This window comes from Poecile atricapillus, chromosome 3 (genome assembly GCF_030490865.1).
Source record: "Poecile atricapillus isolate bPoeAtr1 chromosome 3, bPoeAtr1.hap1, whole genome shotgun sequence".
NCBI classification, from domain to species: Eukaryota; Metazoa; Chordata; class Aves; order Passeriformes; family Paridae; genus Poecile; species Poecile atricapillus.
In genome coordinates, this window is record NC_081251.1 from 25526201 (window position 1) to 25544401 (window position 18201).

General features: G+C 39.7%; 1 protein-coding gene across 5 annotated transcripts in view; it reads left to right on the top strand.

Annotated features, from left to right (window-relative positions):
* The window catches only part of ZNF451 (zinc finger protein 451), a 35740-nt gene extending 23200 nt beyond the window's left edge, over positions 1–12540 (top strand). For all 5 annotated transcript variants that reach the window (XM_058835786.1, XM_058835790.1, XM_058835787.1 and 2 more), the window contains 3 exons: positions 1094–1280; positions 9310–9384; positions 11394–12540. In XM_058835786.1, the coding sequence (XP_058691769.1) occupies positions 1094–1280; positions 9310–9384; positions 11394–11464 (333 nt within the window). In that variant the 3' untranslated portion in view covers positions 11465–12540. The remainder of the gene's footprint in view (positions 1–1093; positions 1281–9309; positions 9385–11393) is intronic.
* The last annotated feature ends 5661 nt before the right edge of the window (positions 12541–18201 follow it).

Consider the following 18201-nt stretch of genomic DNA (forward strand, 5'->3'; position numbering starts at 1 on the left):
TGGCATCTGCTATTGATGCTAAGTACTAATTGCAGATGACATTTTTAGGTTCTTTCCATGCGACTTCTGTGTCCCCTATAAAGAATGGTAAACCTGGACTGAGTGGAACCGGGTGGTCAAGAAGTGACTTAAAAATTAGCCCGAATAGGACAACTGTCTATTGGAGAGGGGGGAAAGGGAGCTGGTATGGGGATGAAGAGTATAAAAAAACCTACACTTCTTACAGTTTCTGTTTTAAGAGTTACATGTAACTCCTTTGTCTCTCTTCAAGTAGCCCAGATCTCGAGCCATCTTTGCAATGGAGTTGAATGGGTCTGGTTTCACAGACCCTTTTGAGCTGACAAAGAGTAGTGCCTTTATTTGGTAGACTTTAGGCTTTGGCATGGTTGGGGATGTGCAGGTGAGGGATGGGAATCTGGGATGCCATGGGGATTTGTGTATTCCTAATGCCGAATCATAGATTTTAAGGTTGGAAAAAACCTTCTAGATCATCAAATCCAGCCATCAGCCCAGCACTACCACTGCCATTAAGCCATGTCCTCAAGTGCCATATCCACATGATTTCTGAACATTTCCAGGGATGGTGGATGACTCCATTGCTTCTCTGGGCAGCCTGTTCCAATGCTTGGCAACCTTTCCAGTGAAAATCTAAACCTCCCCTGGTGCAGCTTGAGGCCATATAGTGTTTTATGAGTTAGATAAATTACTACATATCTAACTGCATAAGCACATTTTTGCAACAGTGGTTTTACTGTTTCATCATGCTTTTTATGTTACTCTTAAAATGGTCTGCAGAGATGACTTGTTTTAAGTGGAGACAGTTCTAAAATGCTGCTTTTTAGGTATTTGTTTCATACTCCATCTGCACTGTTCTGGTAGCCATCACCAGAATGTATTGTACATGGAGAAGAAATGAGCATCAAACTTTTGAAACAGTGCCTTTCACAGTGGGGTAATGTGGTTTGGATCATAAAGGCAGGAATAAATTGCTGTAGAAAACTTTCCAATGAAGACCTGTCTTGCACAAAGCTAGCTAAATGCCATGAGATAAAAACACAATCTCTGTTCAACACTAGTCATTTGTTTTGTATAGGCTGGTCGTCTGGATGAGCACCTGCCCAAGCAAATTCCTTTCACTGTTCTTTCTGGAGACAAAAGCTTCCTGGAACTGGAAAACCAATTTAAAATGACACAGCGGTCAGCTCGCATCCTGAATCCTCACCACATTGAAGGAGACATGATGTGTGCCTTGCTAAACAGCATTTCAGATACCACAAAAGGTAGAAAGTAAACATTAAACACAATTTTTCCAGTAAACTGATAGTTCTTTCCAATAAAAAAATGGAACACTTACACTGGTAACATAAACTGTTGCTTGGTGCTTCTTGTATTGTAGTGGTATTTCAATGAGTGAGTAATAGATCAGAAAATCATTATGCTTGGGCATGTTTTGAAAACAGACTTAATTAAGCATTTTTATTCAATATAAGAACCTCTGTCATCCCTGTATTCTTTATCACAGCAGGAGACAAAACTGGTGTTTGAGTCTGAAAACTCTTTTCTAGTTAAAGAGAAGCTGTTTAAAGCACACATAGTGTGCAAAGTTATCAATTTGTACTCAGATCTGTTTGGTTTGATTTATGCTGTGTCTGAACAAATGTAACCCTGCTAAAGCATCATTATTTTTCAAAATACTTCTGTCTGTTTTAACTCTGACCTCCTGGCTACTTTCTGTCATTTGATAATTGTCTTCACTGGCACATGGCTCACACATCCATTTGGAGAAAAAAATCTCAGTGGAAGTTTTTAAGTTCTCTAAAGTGCCAGCATGCTAAAATGGTCACATTGGTTTTATATAGGATAATCTAAGAGGATTGAGCCAGCTCATTTCATGCAAAGGGTACCAGAGCTGAGATGAGTTTTAATACTTACCAGCATTTTAAAGTATTTTGCTGCTTTCCTAGAAGACCTGACATTTCTCTGTAAACATTTTTGTGTTTCCTGGCTTCTTGTCACAGCTTTGGAGGGTTGTAAATTCAGGGCGTATTACAGAAAGCTGTTTCTGAATTAGCCCTAAACTGCTTTCTGAAAAACTGCACTTCTAGTCTTGATACATGTTTATGAAAGCTATAACATGGTGGTGCTGTTCCACCAAGAAGATTAAAGTGGAGTGCTATCTCTGAATGATGAATCGGCATTGATTGATTAAAGGGAAAAAAAATAAGTAAATAGTTAAAAAAAAAAAAAAGTGGTGAGCTGGAATTGATTTTAGTGCTTTTGATACAGAAAAGGTGCTTACACAGTTTTCTGGGCACCTCAGGCATTAGAAGTTTTCTAATTTAACACTTCTTTCAATGTCCTTTACTACATTAATATTTACTATTATGGCAATTGGCCCTACCTGGAGGCTGCAAACCTTTACCTGCTGGCTGGCTGCTCATTACACATTCCACTTAAGTTACACATATGGTCATTATTAAAAAAAAAAATCCTTTAACAGGAAATTTATAGAATGACATGATTCCATTGGCTGTTGGCATTCTTTAGCAAACTTGTAAGGAACAGAATTCTCCCCTTTGTTAGTCAGTGTCAGCAAGGGGGGGACCCAGACAGCAAGAGCTGCCTTTGTCTCTCCATCCTGTATTAAAACAGAATATTAGAAAATTCACCATTAGTAATAGGCCTATATTTGCTGCATTGTGGGTTGATGTCGTTACCAAGAGTTTATAAAGTTTTTCTTTAAAAATATAAAGCCACTGCGTAGCACACACATATTGTGTGGCTCAGCAGCATCAGCCATCATTTGCAAGTCTTAATGTGGCAAAACCAGTATTGGAGGCTTGAGATGGAAAGTCATGCAGTGTACCATAGGCTGGTATAACTTGTTGATGTGTTACAGAAAAGCAGCTGAGTATAAGGAAATGCAAACAAGAATTGCTTGCTTTGTGACTTTCTCAAGCCTATGGCTATTATTCTGGAGAGAGAAGTAAGTGAGAAACAGGACTGAGAATCATGTTGAAAAATATCAGACTGTAGTTGGCATTGGATGAGCTGCAAAATGAAAAAGCTGTTTCCCTAAATCACCTTCACAGAGCTATCATCAGCTTCTGTGAGCACCTGGGTTGTGTTTGGATGTGGCAATCTGACAGGTGCATCTTGTGAACTGTTTTGCCAGCACAACTACTATAGGAGCTGTAGTGCTGCATTAATTTTAAAATAAAATTTTCTGCATATGTTGCAATACAATAGCAACTGTATGTTACTATAGGAAACCCTTGGCTGGAGGAGATGCTTGAACTTCCTTTGAGGTATGGAAACAGTAAGAAACATTCTTTCTCTTTCTCTGCTGCTGCTAAGTCTGAGTTCATAAATGAAGAAGGTTTTCGTTTTTATTCTGAAGCCACAACACATGACAAGAGCTTCATGCATGTTATCCCAGTGGTTTGGGAAGAACAGAAGAGTTTTCAATGTTTTCCTTTATAACAAAAAAAATTGCAGCTTGCAGAAAAATATCAATATTCCATTATGTCTTGATGATACCCTGTGTGTTGAAAGTACACTTTTAATGAGTGCTGGACAATGTTGACGGCAAAGCTGATGCTAGGTTGGGGTCATCATATCCATCTGAACACTGACAGGAAGGCCACAACTTGTTGGTTAACAGGCTATTTTTGTGTAAGTTGATGCCCTTAGCTTGACTGTATTTCTTCTGGTTATGTTCAAATGAGATCCTTCAGTGACCGAGCTCTTATGTAAAACAGACTGTTTTAAATTATAAGAGCAAATTTTTGGAAGTATTTCTTGTCCTTTATTTTGAAGAGCCAGTCTGTCTCTTGATCCTGTTAAAATCGGTGGTGTACTGAATGTGGTTTTGTCTGCCAAATAGCCACTGTACCTCTTTCTCTGACCCATAAAGTACATTTCACTGTGCTCAAATGGAGTTGCCAGCCTGCGTCTTCAATCTGCTACTCTTGTCTAGTGTGTTTAAATACTACCAAAGGCAGCTTCTGTGAGAGGTTTTATGTTTGGAAGAGCAGGATTTCAGTTCATTTTAATGAATGGTCCTAAGCTTCCTATCTCCCACAATGCCCAAAAGCTTTTGTTTTACATACAGCCAGCAAAAGAATTTAAGAGGACAGAAGAACAAATTTATAGACAACATTGAGAATAGTTGCTTTACTTTCTCCATGGTGAAGATTTTCATGGGTGAAGGTCTGTGTGTGGTCTTGTTTGAAGTCCAGTGCGAGTACTACATCAAACCTTTAGTTAACACAGATTGCAAATGACTAAAGTTAGGTCACAGCCTCCAGCCTCCACTTCCCTGAATGTGAAACTGAATGTGAAGGGCACGAGCATCTGCAGAGTGATGCACCATGAATGAATTATAGTTTCTGTAGTAATATATTCTTTTATTATAGCAGCCACAGCTTCTTGCAGTAAAGTGATAAGAAAATCACTCTGCAGTTGTAACCTTGTGTTAGCTACAGCAGGAAGTTACTATTGGGTTTGGTATGTCAGTGGCATCTCTTGTATGTATATGCCCTAGGGAGAAAGCAATGTACTGAGACCTAAGATAATGAGCCTGAACAATAATTGTAGGCCAGTAGAGGAACTGGGAAGACCTCACTACTCAAATCATACAAAAAAATTATTGAGGTTTAGCTTAAATCTGGCTTTGAATTTGAGAGAGGAGTCTAAGATAAAGGTTAGATGAAAGTCTGAGTCACCATCATTATATTGGCCACGGTATCCAAGAAATGCAATTGGAGGAGAGTGGCAGCTTGAGAGCTTTATTTTCATTTCTCCTACACTTGAATGAGCAACTCTAGGCTCTATACATGGAGTGAAGCTTGCTTTGCATGGAGGAAGAGAGGTCTTGTATGGTGGTAACCCACAGCAGGGCATAGGTGTACTTGCATTTACAGATTATATTACCTTAATATGAACAGAGATTAGAGGAGTAAGTATTGGGGAAGAGTATTTGGGAAGGATCCTCCAGGAGCATATGAAAAAAGGAATAAAAGAAAATATTCTAGAAGCCAAGGAAGCAGTATTTTAAAGGCAGCATGGCCACACATACCAAATGTGATTGCTAACAAAGGTAAGGGTGCGGTACTGATCTAAAGATTTTGGCTAAGTAATTCCTGGGTTCCTGAATGAGTTAATAAATGGTATCCATAGGGTAGCACTAAAACTCCAGACAGCAGCTTTAAAAGGAGAAGGGTCAGTGGCTGTAGAGATAGTGTGATGTCGATGTCACTGTGCATTGGAATGGGAAAGAGGCAAGTGAGATTGGGACTTAATGAAAAGAGTAAGAGAAGGAGTATTTTAGGAGAGAAGTGGAGGTGGGGTGTGAGGCTATACAGTAGACAAGAGGTGTGTTGTGTGGTGAGGGAGCAGGAGGAAGGCTGGGGAAGGGAAATTGAGTCTCTGGTGGTAAACCTAGTAGAAATTATAAAAGGGTTGATGGTAACTGTGAGGTTGTAAAAGATCAGGTATAGTGGGGCAGTGTTACCCTGAGCTGTGTGGACAGCTAATACAAATTCAAGCTGTGGTGCTTTGATGGCAGGACAGTGGTGGCACTTAGATTCTGCGGAAGTTACCAGTCTCTGCCCAGAACAGGTTTCTGAGAGACACATGAAATGTCAGAAAATTACTCTGAGCTCTATATTCATCCAGTTTGCTTTCCTGTTTTCTTATTCTTTGAGTAGGAGTATGTCAGTATGTGAGGACAAAAGTGAGCAGTAGGATTTCTTTTAAAAGAACAGGTATAATCAGAGGTTCTTAGCTGATGTATATTTGACAAAATGTACTAGAGAATAGTGCAAGAGATCTTAAAATCTCTTGCCTGTGCAACTGGGCAGCTACTTTTTCTGTAACACCAAATGAGTTGGGAGCTAAACCATGTGCTAAGCATTTTAACAAGAGGGGCAGGACATGCCTGATACCTAAAAATTAAACACTCTTCATTAGAAGACACCAGTAGTATCAGGACTATATACTGACAAAGTGTGGCCTGCATGAGAAAACTGAGGTGGTGAGAAAACTGGCTGGACAGCCAGATCTGGAACATGGTGATCAGTGGCATGAAGTTCAGATATGGGGGTCAGGAACCAGCTGTGTCCCAGTACTGGGACTGATCCTATTTAATGTCTGTTAATGACCTAGATGATGGGGCAGAGTATACCTACAGCAAATGTGTTGATGACACAAAACTGGGAGTGGCAGTTCGTACACCACAGGAACTGTGCTGCCATCCAGAGGAACCTTGACAGGGGAAAAGTGGGCTGAGAGTGAACCTCATGAAGTTCAACAAAGGGAAGTGCAGAGTTCTGCATCTGGGGCGAAACAGCCACAAGCATCAATATATGCTGACCAGGAGTCAGCTGGGAAATGGCTTTATAGGGAAGGACCTGGTGGACACCAAGTTGACCATGAGCTAATGTGTGCTCTTGTGACTAAGAGGTCCAACAGTACTCTGGGCTGGATTAGAAAGATTGTTGCCAGCAGGTTGAGGAAGGTGATCCTTTCACTTTAATAAGTAAGGTCATATCTAACAAGATGGGAGCTCCCCACTACATTGTCTTTTCTGTAATACTCAAAAGCTATCTTCACATACTCCTGGGCAGTAGATGATTCTAGTTGAGTTGGGAGGTTGGACAGTATGACTTCCAGAGGTCCCTTCAATTTGCACCATTCTGTGACATTGCTTGACCAGTCTTGTGGCCTTTTATGGATGGAGCAACTGTAATGATTGACAAGGGAAGGCTGTGATGTCATCTGCCTGGATTTCTGTAAGGCCTTGACACCATCCCACCAATCTTATCTCCACGTTGGAGAGATGTGGATTTGGTGATGGACAGTGGATAAGGAGGATTGACATAGCTGGATGGACATAACCAGAGAGGTGTGGTCAGTGGCTCCATGTCAAAATGGAGGCTGGTGACAAGTGTCTTGGGACTGGTGCTCTTCAATCTCTTCATGAGTGATATGGACAGTGGAAGGGAGAGCACCCTCAGCAGCTTTGCAGATGACATGAAGCTGAGCAGTGCAGTTGACACACCTAAAGGATGGGATGTCATCCAGGAGGACCCGGACAAACTTGAGAAGTGGGGCCATGAGAATGTCATGAAGTTCAACAAGGCCATGTGAAAGGTGCTGCACCTGGGTCAGCGTAATTCTAGTCGTGAGTACAGCCTGGGGGAAGAACTGCATGCAGAACATTGAGAAAGACTTTGGGGTTCTCGTGGATGAAAAGCTGGACGTGGGACAAAGTGTACAGTCACAGCCCAGAGGGCCAACTGCATCCTGGGCTGCTTCAAAAGAGGAGATGCCAGCAGGTCAAGGGAGAGTATTCTGCCCCTCTACTCTGCCCTCATGAAACCCCACCAGTAGTGCTGTGTCCTCGTCTGGGGTCCTCAGCACAAGAAAGACATGGACCTGTTCAAGTGGGTCCAGAGGAGGCTACAAAGATGATCAGAGAGCTGGAAAGAAAGGCTGAGAGTGTGGTTGTTCAGCTTGGAGAAGAGAAGGCTTTGAGGAGACCTCATTGTGGTCTTCCACTATTTAAAGGGGGCTTTTGAAAAATAGGGCCTTTTTATGTGGGCAGATAGTGGCAAGACAAAGGGGAATGGTTTTGTACTAAAAGAAGGAAAATTTGGATTAGATGGTGGGAGGAAATTCTTTACTTGGAGGGTAGTGAGGCACTTGACCAGTTGCTCAGAAAACCTGTGGATGCCCCATCCCTGGAAATGTTTTTGTGTCATGTGTACTTAATGCCAAGAATTGAGTTAGGGAGTGATTGCTTCAACTGTTTCACCTCTGAGAGTTATAAAACTTTTTAGGGCAGTCTGACATGTCTTCCAGGCTGGAAGATTAAAAGGATAGTTAATTAGGGAGAAAACACTTGGGAAAAGCCTTTCCTTTGCGCTTTTTCCTTCCTTTCATTAGTAATTGCAGTGACTGCTTTTGGGGGAGGAGGGGGTGTGGATTTTGCTTTGCTTTGCTTTGGAAAATTATGTAAAAATTAGTATCTCTTCTGCTCAGAAATAGTAGGCAGCTCCAAAAAGAGTTCACAGTCAGTCTGCCAAGTGAGTGGAGAAATACCATTTTAAGTGCAGTGTATATCTATCTATTTCTGGCATCTTTTTGGGCTTCTGATCACTGTTTGACACTAGCTGTTGGAATTCTTATTCCTGGAACTGGGAAAGTCAGCAAGGTTCTGCTCAAACAGGTTGTGTGTCAGAGGTTTGAAAACAAATTTTAATTTTAATAGCTAAGTTGGGTAATTCAAAATGCCAGAAGTCACACAGTCAGTAAAGGAGATGGCCATATCGGAAAGTTCTTTGCTGGTTAATGTAATTAGAAGTACATTGATGTGTTAATGAATGTGATGACTTTAAGGGGAGTGCTTCTGTTGGTATGACTGTAGGAGACTTTGTTGATTGCTAACCTCATTGCAGAGACCATCTCCCAAAATAGCAATAGCCTGTAGCAGGAGGAGAATGAATGCCTAACATGACTCATTGGCTTGGTTTTTAACCTGTACTTTACTGCTCCTCTATTTAATGGGGAAAAAAAATCAACCAACAAACAACTAAACCAACCAACCAGCCAAACCCCACACCACTTTAGGTACACAACTCCTTACTATACACTTCAAAATAAAGCCATCCTTCTGGAACTGGAAACCAGCCTTGTGAAGAGTGTTATTAAGAAAGGGAAAGACTGTGCAGTTTTGGCTGGGTTGTGATGAATTAACAGATTAAACCAAGTCTATCAACTTCCTGCTTATATAAGACTTGAACAGCAACATCTGCTGAATTGCACTGTTCTGTTGAATTTTAGCACCCCATTGTTCAAAGGCAGTATTTGGGCAATAAAATACAGCTGCTGTCGTGTGTAGGCAGAGACACACAAAGACACTTCTTCCCATAATTAAATCCTTGATGCATTTTATAGAAAGTGAGTAATTTATAAAAAGTGAGTCATTTTTTAATAACTGAATATTACCCAAAAAAACCCACAAATGCAGTAGATACAGTAGCTTCTGCATCTATTATTTCATGTTACTGCTTTAACATAATTAAAAATTGAAGCAATCTGCCTCTAGATTAGGTAGCTGAAAAATAACTGTCTCTTGAGTTGCTGTCTTCAACTACCACTGGAATGAATTTTTATCTTGATTGTTTTAGATCATAACAAATGTAATCTTCAAATTAGTTGGTGTTATAGTAAGAGAAATGCAAGAGAGGTTGTTAATATCTTTATTAGAAGCAATGTGTAATTTATTTCCTTTGTGCATTTAAGGTTCAGATAGTGAAGAGGATGAAGATATGAAAGAAACAGTGAAGCGGAGCTTAGAAGAAGTAAACAAACAGGAAGGTCTGTGAATTTTTACTTTTCTGTGTTCAAGAGCACTATTAATTATGGAAGATACAGAAACTAAACTTAAAATCAGTTTTACAGCAAGTGACCTCTTAGGAATACTCTCTAAACTATGCTGGGCAGTCTTGAGTAGTGAAAAATGCTGTGATGAGTTATAAATAAAAAAAAAATCCTAACCTGAAAAGTATGCCAGCAGACTAAAAATCTATTTCATTTGGCACCACAGGGTAACAATCAATTAAAGACTTGACTGAGTTCACTTTGTACCAGTTTAATATTACTGTGTTGTCTCAGAGCAGAATTATTGACTAAATAGTTGAACTTCTGATAAATAATTCAATCTTAGATACTATTTCACAATAAAGTACCCTGGTCTCTTAAAAGAGCTGTAGTTATGCACAAGGTTGAATCAGCATCACATCTCTCTGTTCATTATCTGTCTGTTCCTATCTTACGTTATTTGAAATTGTTTTCATCCTTTGCTGTTGAGCTTACTGGTGGTGTTTGATGTAGTCATGCATTTTTGGTGACTGACCATGGTGTACTTTGAAAATAATTTACTGTTGACAGACTTGATTCTGCCCCTCCACCTGATGGTATTACAAGAAACTAAAAAAAAAAAGTTGTACAAGCTCACTGATAAAACTGATTACTGAATCTTATGTTCCCAGAATTTATTAATTTGTAAGTTTACCAGCTGTTACTAAATACTGTTGTTAAATGTCCAGCATTCATCTCCAGCAACTGAAAGTTTGGTGCATTCAGGCCCGCCTAATACTGGGATAGCAGTGGAGTGGTGCATTCAGGAGGTCCCACTTCTGGTGCTGCAGTGCAGAGGCATCTGACCTTATGAAGCAGCCTGGCTCCAGATGAGTCACAGCTTGGACCTTATTCTGCATTTTTTCACAGACTTAGTAGCTAAATAACATATTTTAATGCAAGCAGTTGTCTGCAAATGGTTTTCTGTCTTTGTTTCTGTGACCATGTAATATTTTTCTTTAAGCTTCTCTCTTTTATCAGTAGTTCTGGATATTACAGGAAAGTCCAGATCCATGATAGAGCAGTCAGTGATATGATCTCTGTTCCACTTTTCAGCCTTGCATAAAACAGCCCAACAATTATTAAAGTTCTAAAATTCTATTTATTTTTTCATAAGAACAGACAGATCTTTCTTTATAATAGGATGTGCTTATGTCCTCCTAAAGCAGATGAATAATTCATGAATGACAGTGTGTCTGAAAGCTGCTTTAATTTTTCCATCTATAATATTGATATTAATATTTGCTGTATGTACAAACCTTGTCAAATTTATGGTATTTGAACTAACTAACTAACAAACCAACTTTTGGGCACTAACACCTAGCAGTTAGTGCCCAAAACAATCTAAATGTAATGCACAGAGTTTCTTTTTTGAGTATTACGAAAGTTGTTTGAGATGGTTAAGAAGTCAGATGAGTGCAATGTGATTTTCCTCCCCACCAACAAAACTGTTACAGCCCTGATCTAGACTATTCTTATTGCTGATAATGACTTTTGATCTACTTGTCTGGCCTACTTAGTAAGAGTGACAACGCTGGTGCTGAGTCAGTAGGTATGGGCATATCTCTGGATGAGAAACTGGAAAGAAAATACTGAAACCTCTCGGCTTGTTATGTGTGCGTGGTTTTTGTTTTAATACTTCGTTTTCTTGGTGCATTCATATGGGTTCTAATCTTCATATTATTTTGAGCAGTAAATACATAGTTGCATTATGGTCTTAAACTGATCATTGGGCTGCTCCTGGTTAATACAGTGAAAGGTTGTAGAGGTGTTTTCCATATTTTGTAGTGTTGAAAAGATTGCATAAAACAGAAGGAGAGAAAATATTTTCATGTTTCTTAAGGACTTTGCAGTCTACTGGCATTGCCCACAGAAGTTCATGCTTTATATAGTAATATTAAGGTAGCTGTATTTATGGCTAGTTACCAATTTCAGTCTGAGATTACATTCTTTTTTTATTTATGCAGAACTGCAAGAGGCAGAACTGCAAGATGCAGAACTGCAAGAAGCTATCAAAAGGAGCCTTGAGGAAATGTAAATGAACATACTTCAGTACACTAACATCAAACCATCAGAACTGCTCACAAAAATGGAAGCTTGTTAAACTATTTACAAGGGTTCAGAAGTGCCACTTTTAAACACTTCAACTGTAACTGTTAGATTAATAATCTGATGTCCTCTGTCATACTGATGAACAGCTGGAGTTTATTCATATTCACAGCAATGTGTTATGTTTGATAAAAATAATTTTTTAAGCCTTTTCATATTTGTTTCTAAGGGGTGATGACTAAGTCTCTCCAATTTAGCTGTTTAAAATTGTTACCTAATTAGTAGGCTGGTCTTACTAGGTATTTTGAGGTTCCGGGTTGTTTAGTTTTTTTCCTTAAATTGGTTCTTGTATTCATTTTTTCTGTCACAAAATGTCATTGTCTTTATTTACTTTTTCATGTGGTCTTTGCAACAGATAAAAATAGTAAACTCTAATTATCTCAGATTTGCCTGGCTAATCTTGTTATAAAGAGAAGCTTAGATCCTAGGGTTGTTGAACATGTGGCCTAACTCTTGCCTTTGGCTGGTCTCACTTCAGAGGCCATAATTTTGTCTCTGTCCAGTTTAGTATAAATGTCAGAATCAGGACCACAGGCTGTACAGTTAGTTTACCAGATTTGTTTTTATAAATGTGTTTGTTTTTTCAGTAATGGTAGAGTATTTGGATTTGATTGCTTAAAGTTTGACGACTTCATTGCCTCTCCCTTACCTGAGGCAGGAACAACCTTTTAAGGGAAAACAATCTAAGTAAACTTCCTAGTTTCTGTTTGAAATACCTGTGAGAAGATTTAAACTGTTATATTTCTGTATACTATGGTCTTTGCTCTCTTCTGTTCATGAAGAGGTGGCATTGGATAAATTAATGTAAATGTGCTAATTATTTTTGTACTTTCCTTGTTTTAAGTGAATTATTTCTGTGTTTAAAATTATGTATGTTATCTTTCTCCATTTTGTTCAAAAATACCTATGCAAACTGTCCAGCTTTACCAGCCTGTTACCCTTTAGTTAATGATTGCTGTCAATCAATAAGAAATCTCAATGTAATAAAATGCCAGCTTAATTCTTTTTTATGATTCACTCATCTTGTGAGTTTGCTTCTACCTGTTGTGTCCTTAAATACTCATTATGCAAATATATACTTTTTGTGGAAGGTAAGATGTGGGGAAGGATAGATTTTTCTCTCTGTTCCAAAGAGTCAGCATAACTACAGTTGTTTGTCTGATAGTTAGAAAAGCTGGAAGACTGACACTGGTTTATTTCTAATCACACTCTGATACAACTGCTGTCTCTGAAGCAAGTAGAATGAATGAAGAATCCAGTGAGGTATCTCAGCACTCATTAGCAATTGTAAAGCTTGAAGAAACTGTTGAAATGCCAGAAAGTAGTTTGAACACTTAAGAGTGCATTTGAGTAACTCCCAGGTGTTAAAAGGTGAACAGGACCTCTTAGTGGTTTTCCCTTTTGCCTGCTGCTGGTTTTGCCTACTGCCAGTCTTGGATTAATTGTACTCCTGGTAAAAATCAGGTGTGTAGTTCACACTGCCGCTGAGAAAGCCCTATTCTGGGAGGTTGTAAGTTGTCTTTAGCTACTGACCCAAGCTTAAATCAGTTCCAGAATTTTTCCCACCCAGTGCTTCTGTTTAAGGGTGGAATGAAATATAAAACAGTTTTTATCCTCAGAAGCATCTCCATCCAAGTTATAGAAACTTTTGGGCATGTTTTTTTCCATGTGGATCCTAAATGTTCAAATTTCTTTCATATGAAAATATGTTTCGGTCTGAGAAAGTTCTTTGGCTCAACAGTGTTTAAGACCTGGGTAGAATGTCTTCTCCAGTCTGCTATGTCAGAATTTGATTATTTGCTTTATTTCTCATAACATTTTATTCTGTCATAAATGTAAAGTTTGCTTGTACCTGATGGGCCGTGACTTAACTGGTTGCATAAAAAAAAAAAAATCCTGTACACATACTGTATATACTTGAAGATCCACTTATTAAACACATTGTATTGGTCTTGTCATCTGCTTACCAAAACAAGTGACAAATCCCAACTGTTGCTGCTTTGGCTTTTATAAAATAACTAAATAGAGTTCTAGTTTCTCTATTATTGTCATGATAAAAGTATTCAGAATTAGTAATGTCTTGCAATTTGGCCTCATTTTGAAGAAAATTTTTGGTCTCTTTGAGGTTCTCTCTTAACTCAAAATTTTCTTTGTGAAATTTTCTGCTATCACAAGTTTGTGATACTTCTTTTTCCAGAAGAACAGAGAAAATTGGATTCTTAAAACACTGCATGTACAGACATGTGACTTGTTACTCACCAGCATCTTGTGGTTGAACACCTTCAACTAGAAAAGTTGTCTTGTAAATGTGTTTCAGAATATAATGGTTTTGTCTGGTGAGTCTTGTTAAACTGGCTGAAATTTTTGAGGTTTGTCCTGCATATGCTGAGAAATTTACCTGCATTTACTAGCACAACCTGTCTGTTAAAAGGGGCTTGCCTAGTACATTTGTACTAGAAGTGATTTGTCATGCCCTTTTCAAGAGCATTTATTTTTGTGGTGGTGTTTGAGTTCAGCCTTCATGAGCCTAAAGTAATTCAGTAGTATTTTTTTTGTTTTTATCTTCAATGAGGAAAAAGTCTAATCTCCACCTGACTACCACTAGCTGTTCATTTTAATGCTCTTAAAGTCTGTATGGTGCATGTGTTAAGTTTTACAAAACTGAAACTGAAAATATCTGCTTGGTTGCTTCTGCTATTTAATAATTTAAAAAGCAGAGAGAGGTATGAGCTGACTCTTAAGATACTTGCCTTGTATGTATTTTTTGGGTGGTGGGTTAATTTTCTTAGCTCTTCAAGGAATACAGAAATGACCACCACTGTTCCTGTAGTGGTCATGGAATGCAAACCTTTACGAAATCTTTACCAAATATAGTGAAGTTTATAGAGGTATGAAGTTATGCCACTGTCTTTCTTAAAAGGAAAGTGTTCTAGCATCTGCTTGCAGTGTCCTGGCTATGTTTACAGAGACTGCTGTAAATTGGAAGGAGGTGAGGAGGATGAACGATGAATTGTTTCAAAATTAATTCAGAAAAATTGGCTGACATTAGCACAAAGATACTTTCTGGCAATTCTTTCCAGCTAAGCAGCTTTATGAAAGTCTGCATCTGCATTTTTCTTTCATACTTCTAAACCTCTTCAAGTTTCCAGTAGAAATTCTTAATTCAAGTGGTTTGGTGCTTAGCAGTAACAATCTGGGTCAAATAATATGGCCTGAGCTATTCTAAAAGTGGATGCAAACAAATCAGAAAATTTATGGCAAATGGCAAGAACATGCCAAGTGTGTACTTGAACTGCAAAGCTCTGCGTGCATGGAAACTTAATGTAAAGTTCCCTTTGTAAATCTGTGTAAATTGGCTTTCACTGACTGCAGTATCCTAATTTCTGGTAGTCCTTCCCTTTGGTTTTTTGTTTAGAACTCCACTGAGCATCTGCAGCTCTACAGAATGCACTGGCTCATTTAATTGTCAACTGTGTTCCAGTGAGAATGAACTGCTGCATGCACCAAAATGGTCATAGCAGCTCTCAGATTGCTTCTGAGACAGAGGGCTTCATTCAGAATTCTAACAGGCTTGGGACCTCGGGGCTTGCCTACACAGTGAAATGACTGTGGCATGTAGAGGCAAACCCAGGGCTAGTTTTAATTAGCATTGTTAACAACTGCAGTAAAGACAGAGCAGCACACGTTCAGCAGGTGTGAAGTGAGGGGGTAGCCTACTGTGATAGCAAACATATTTTGATTGAAAACATACCCTGAAAAGTCAAGTTGGCCCATCTCTATTGTTAATTGTTACAGTACTGGGGAAACTGCAGGCTGGTTTTGGTTGGTTGGCCTGAGCCATGGATGCATCCTTCAGCCATGTCTGGGAATTGTTGTGTTTCCAGAAAACCTGCACACAAGGAGGGTTCTTAGCCACAGAATAGTTTTGGTTGGAAGAGACCTGAAAAATCATCTAGTTCCAGCATGCCTGCTGTGGGGAGGGACACCTTCCACTAGACCAGGTTGGTCAGAGCCCCTTCCAACCTGGCCTTGAACACTTCCAGAGATGGAGCATCCACAGCTTCTCTGGACAACCTGTTCAATGCCTTACCACCCTCACAGAAAAGCATTTCTTCCTAGTATCTAACCTAAATTTCCCCTTTCTCAGCTTGAAAATACTAAGTTCCCGTAGGTGAAGGCAGGAAAATAATCCTGCATGGCATTTCTTGGGTGTGGACTTTCTCTTTGATCCTGTTCCATGACAGCTCATGTGTAAGTGTTAGGGTATGTGACAAGGTATATATCACGGTTTGAAATAAGGCAAAGCTGGAACTAAGGTGCTATTTAGTAGTATTATAATTTGTAGTGCTTTTGGGGTAGGTCATCTCCCTGGCTCTGGGACTTCTACAGATGCATCAGATGTCTGACACCTGGGAAAGTTGCTCTTTCTGCTGTCTCAAGGGACTTCGTGCGTGTGAACGAGACTTCTGTTCATTGCTCTGTTTTGCAATCAGCACCCATTATTTTACAACAAGAGACAGCCAGTGTTTTCACTGCTGTGATGGGAATATGGGAACAATGGGATACACACCCTCTCCTTGTGTTTTTGCTGGAGCCCATAGCCGGAGCTGTGCAGTCCTTTACATGATCACAGATGGTGGGGACATGGGAGAAGACAGGGATGTTAGTGTGGCATCACCAGGAGTCCTGATCATGCTTCACCACTGATGGCAAGGAGGAGGGTGAAATATATGCTTTGTTTCAGGTGTGGGGGCCCTTTCTTTTCCTATTGCCTTGTGGCCCCAAAGGAACCAATCCTTGCCTTTTGTGTCCCCAAAATTCCCCCAACTCAGGTGTGAATCACTTTCCTTCCTTCAGGGACAGACTCCAATCTTTCTACACCAACCAGTTAGTGTTTTGGAAAAGTGATGCCAAATGTCCTTTAATATACGTTGGCAAAAATAGAGGGGATGGGGGCAATCTACAGAGCAGGAAAAGCAGTTTTCCAAGGTCGTTCCAAGTCTCTAAAAGGGAAAATATCCCAGTTTTCACAGGCAATTATTTCAGGACTTGTCGTGGAAGACCATTTTTACTTTTAAATTTGCATTTTGTTTCCACTATTCTTCCTTCTAAAGAGTCCTTTTTCTGTTAAAGATGGTAAGTCAATTGTGATACATTTGGACACTTACAGCTGTTCTGTGCCTCTGTTTCCACTGTTGTAACTTCTACCTGTGTGGAATTAAACCCCTCTTTACATGTTCAGAGCTGTTCAGCTACTTTGATTTCTGCTTTTTAAACCCAATCTAATTGATGCTTAATCAGTTGGCATGGGAAGAATAGAAGGATCCCAGGAAATAAATGGTAGCAAACTATGTGTCATGGCTACAAACGGTTTCTATTTGGGATGGGAAACGGTTTTTAATTATTTTCTATAGAGACTGTAGAGAGATGGAACAACTGTTCAAATGAAATTATTTCCATGAGCTCACAGGCAATAAGCCTTGCTTATCCAACCATGTAAAACAAAGAAAACTCAGGCAATTAATTTAACGAGAGTACTTGGGACATGATATCATTCTGAATGGACGAGCCTTAGGAAACAGCTATTTTGAATCACAGGAGGATAAGCATACAAAACAGTATCCCTGTGCAACAAAATCCCTCTTAGCTGGGTGCCAAAAATTGGTCTGTTAGAGACATGGGGTATTTGCCCAAACCTCAACTTTTGGGATAAGCAAATTCCTTTTTAAATACTCACTTAGTAGTGGCAAGTAAAACTTATGTGTGACTTGAATTGCTGGTGCTTGTGAGAGAGAAGGTGCCGTTTCATACCGGCAAGTTAAATATGTTCTTGGGACAAGTCATTACTAGATGCAGACCTTGGCTACCATGAAATTGGTATCTCTTTTCTTTCTGGCACAGAAGGAGAACATAAATCACTTTTCTTTCCACTAAGGTTTTTTGTAGAATCTTACAATAACAGCTGGTGAAACAGCTTCTTTTCAGCACGTAGTAGGGGGCTCTTACGGTTGGCAGGAGAAAGATGCACTGTGAGTAGCAGTATCTGAAGTACCTTTTTTTTTTTAAAGGAATTCTATTCAGGTTCTTCTTGCAGTAAGGGCTGTCTGGTTTAACTTTCAAACTTCTGGATTTTTAAAGCCCTTTATTTTTTCTCCTCCTGTTTCTTGCACATTCCATAGTTTTTCAGTTTTGTAGTTTACTGTTTAATTAACCTTAAATAAAAATAACAGTTGGGTGGTTGGGGGTTTCTTGTTTGCATTAATGAAAGAGCAAACTAATGAACCAACCATACAGGCCAGTTCAGGAACACAAATCCTCATACCAACAGCTCCCATCTCACACAAAGTTAATGTAGATATAGAAAAATATCATTACTGCTCCCGTAGCTTCAGGTTGAACTACAGCCAGAGCTCCTGCTGCTTTTGGCTGGTCCTGGTTTTGTTGCTTTTGCCGCAAAAGGGAGCGGAGACAGGAGCAGGGCAGCCCGGGGTCTCTCTGTGCCCAGCTGGGGGCAGCGAGGAGCAGGGGCACCGCAGGGCTGCGTGTGTCGGGGTGTGCGGTGGCCGGGCACCTGCGTGGGGCAGGCGCAGGTGACACTGCGGTGTCGCCAGCAGGGAACACCGGACTGCTGCGGTGCCAGCTCGCCGGTGAGCTCAGCCGGCCTCA